The 2,800-nt window shown below is 40.9% G+C and overlaps 1 protein-coding gene across 1 annotated transcript in view; it reads right to left on the reverse strand.

The window, feature by feature from the left end:
- Positions 1-2,800, reverse strand: part of LOC107094131 (DNA annealing helicase and endonuclease ZRANB3-like) — a 44,695-nt gene that overhangs the window by 35,998 nt on the left and 5,897 nt on the right. Inside the window, exon 2 of the mRNA XM_015389564.1 lies at positions 921-1,063. Coding sequence (XP_015245050.1) covers positions 921-1,024 — 104 coding nt within the window. The 5' untranslated portion in view covers positions 1,025-1,063. The remainder of the gene's footprint in view (positions 1-920; positions 1,064-2,800) is intronic.

Here is a 2,800-nt window from a genome sequence, read left to right on the forward strand (position 1 = left end):
ACTATTCTAGCTGCAAATGTCTGGTTTTTGGTGAAATATCAACATAGTTGTATAGAGACCCATTTCCAGCAACTATCACTCCAGTGTTCTAATGGTAAAATGTGTTTGCTCATTGGCTCAGAAGGCTAATTGATGATTAGAAAATGTATTTACCCTTAACTTGAGTAGAAAAATAAGATGTTTTGGAATGGAATCAGCATTTTTACCCTTAAAATTAGATAATTGGATATTATGCACTTGAAATAAGTTGACTTGAGTACATTTTTTTATATTTTTTTTTTATAAATGTAAATTGTCTTACTTGATTGGCAAAGTGTCTCACTTACCTGCTTAACTGAAGAAAAAAAGTCACTAATTCTCAGAAAAAAAAGGACTTACTTGTATTTAAATGTTTAGCAGTGCGGTATCTAATATCACATCCCTGATATCAGTACCGGCTAATTAGTCAATAAGGGAGCCGGTATCAGATCCAGGTATCAGATCTAGTTAATTTGCCAACAAATGTTTCTTTTGGTTTAAATTAAGACTTCTGTACCATTTGTTATCATTGTCTCATTGTTAATCATGTCTATTAAGGAACATAAAGCAATAATCGGCCTAAGAAATAATCGGTTAGACTGATTCCAAATAATCTGCATCTGCGTCAGCTTTAAAAAGAACCTTTATGGGTTGATCACTACTTATTGCAAACTTCAATCAGGACGCATTGCTGCTGCTTGTTCTCTAATACAAACATCTAAGGCCTTGATAGAAACAAATAATGTGACTTCCAATGACTGCTGCATTTGGGGTATAAGATAAAAGTTATTTTATTAATTCTATTAGCAAGATTTTGGTAATTCTTCTTAATATACCCTATTGATTTTGGGGATTTTAATGGTGTGAAATGTAAAGACTTGTATGCAGAAACAGAACCTGACCTCTTGGTGCTGGAATGAGGGCGCTGGTTGGCAGCCAGCTGCTGCAGGCCCAGGGTAGGACTGTGGAAGAGGACGCCGCTGCGTCGGAGCAGCTTTTGCTTCATGGCCGGCAGGCTGCTCCAATCCTGAACAAATCTCAGCACCTAGAGGGGGAGGAGGGGGACGGGAGAGACGAGACAACTCGCATTACGCTCGGTTTCAATTCGAAGCTGCTGGAGCCTTCATCTTCATCACAAATTGATGCCTCGGACGTCGGCGCCGTTTCTAAAAGCAAAACATTTTTCTCATTTTTGAGAATAGTCCTGGAGCTGAAAACAAACAATTCAAACTGAGACACTTTTCCAGACAGCTGAACAAAACTCATCAGAGCAAAAAAAGAGATGTGTATACCTTTAGCAAGTCGAGAATTCAAAGAAAATCCAGCAAAGATAAAGCAAACGGCCCCCCGGTCACCAACGCTTAATGGGCAATTCACCGACATATATTACACTCGAGAAGCGTTTATCTTCATGAATGATACACACTGTCAGAAAGAGATGACTTCTGAGAAGGAAAATTGTATTTTTTAGACAGGTTCTAGTTGTCATAAGTGTATAAGGTGCTTTTGTAGACGGTTCAAAAGCTGAAGAGGGAGTGTGTGCCTTTAACTCTTATTAAAACCACTACTGTACATCATTTATGTCATATTTGTGGACATTTCTATACCTAAAGAGAATTTTAAAAGCATTTTGTATTCTTTATAAGAGAGCTTTTTAAAGAAAACCTCATTCCGCCTTATTTTATACCCACAATACGTGCTTGAGAGGGACTTTGGAAGATAAATAGCTTCAATAAGAAAGATTCCTGTTCTCTTTTCTTTTCAGGCAAAAGTCCCCTGGTTTGTCTTGGTTAAGTTACACCTACCGAGTACAACTGAAATATTAGACATTCAAATGCAGTTTTTCGAACAATTTATCTGCAGCTTGTTTTTATTTTTCCCTAAATTACAGTGGCTGCAGCAGAACTCGCACAGCACTGCTGTCTACGCCGCATCACCGCCCACATTAAACTGTTTGCCTGGTATTGATTGCGAGGGACAATCGGAGGGTAACAGGGCATAAATGATGGGTCAGAGGATGGATGCAACTCACGCCTCGGTTTTACGGAGCAACATAAACAATGCGACAGGTGGGCTGTCTGTCAGCGACTCTGATACTGCTGCGGCAGGTTTCAGGATTTAATACGTGCGGGGGTCGTTTGAGGCGATGATCCGTCTCCTTTAACGACCCTCATAAAACCGTACTTTCTCTTCTGCTGTTCTCCTCTGCGATGAGGAACCCTCACACCGACGCCCGCCTGAGGCGCCTTTCCCCATTTCTAAACTTCATCCTGCTTCCTTAGCATACCTCTCAAGTCTCCTGCACACTTTTTATCTCTGAGTCTCAGTTTTACCAGACTCAGTTCCAGAGGTCTCAGACTTTTAGTTCTTCTGATGAATTTCCTGCAAATATTTCTACTGTGAACAGACTCAAAATATGGAGATCTGTGAGCAACGAAGACAGAAAGATGGATGGGTGGATGGATAGATAGATAGAGGGATGGATGGATGGATAGAGAGATGAATGGATGGAAGGATAGATAGATGGATGGATGGATGGATGGATGGATAGAGGGATGGATGGATGAATGGATGGATGGATGGATGGATAGAGGGATGGATGGATGAATGGATGGATAGAGGGATGGATGGATGAATGGATGGATGGATGGATGGATGGATGGATAGAGGGATGGATAGAGGGATGGATGGATGGATGGATGGATAGAGGGATGGATGGATGGATGGATGGATGGATGGATGGATGGATGGATGGATGGATGGATGGATGGATGGATGGATG

The sequence above is a fragment of the Cyprinodon variegatus genome, unplaced genomic scaffold (genome assembly GCF_000732505.1).
Source record: "Cyprinodon variegatus isolate N-32 unplaced genomic scaffold, C_variegatus-1.0 Scaffold465, whole genome shotgun sequence".
Lineage (NCBI taxonomy): Eukaryota > Metazoa > Chordata > Actinopteri > Cyprinodontiformes > Cyprinodontidae > Cyprinodon > Cyprinodon variegatus.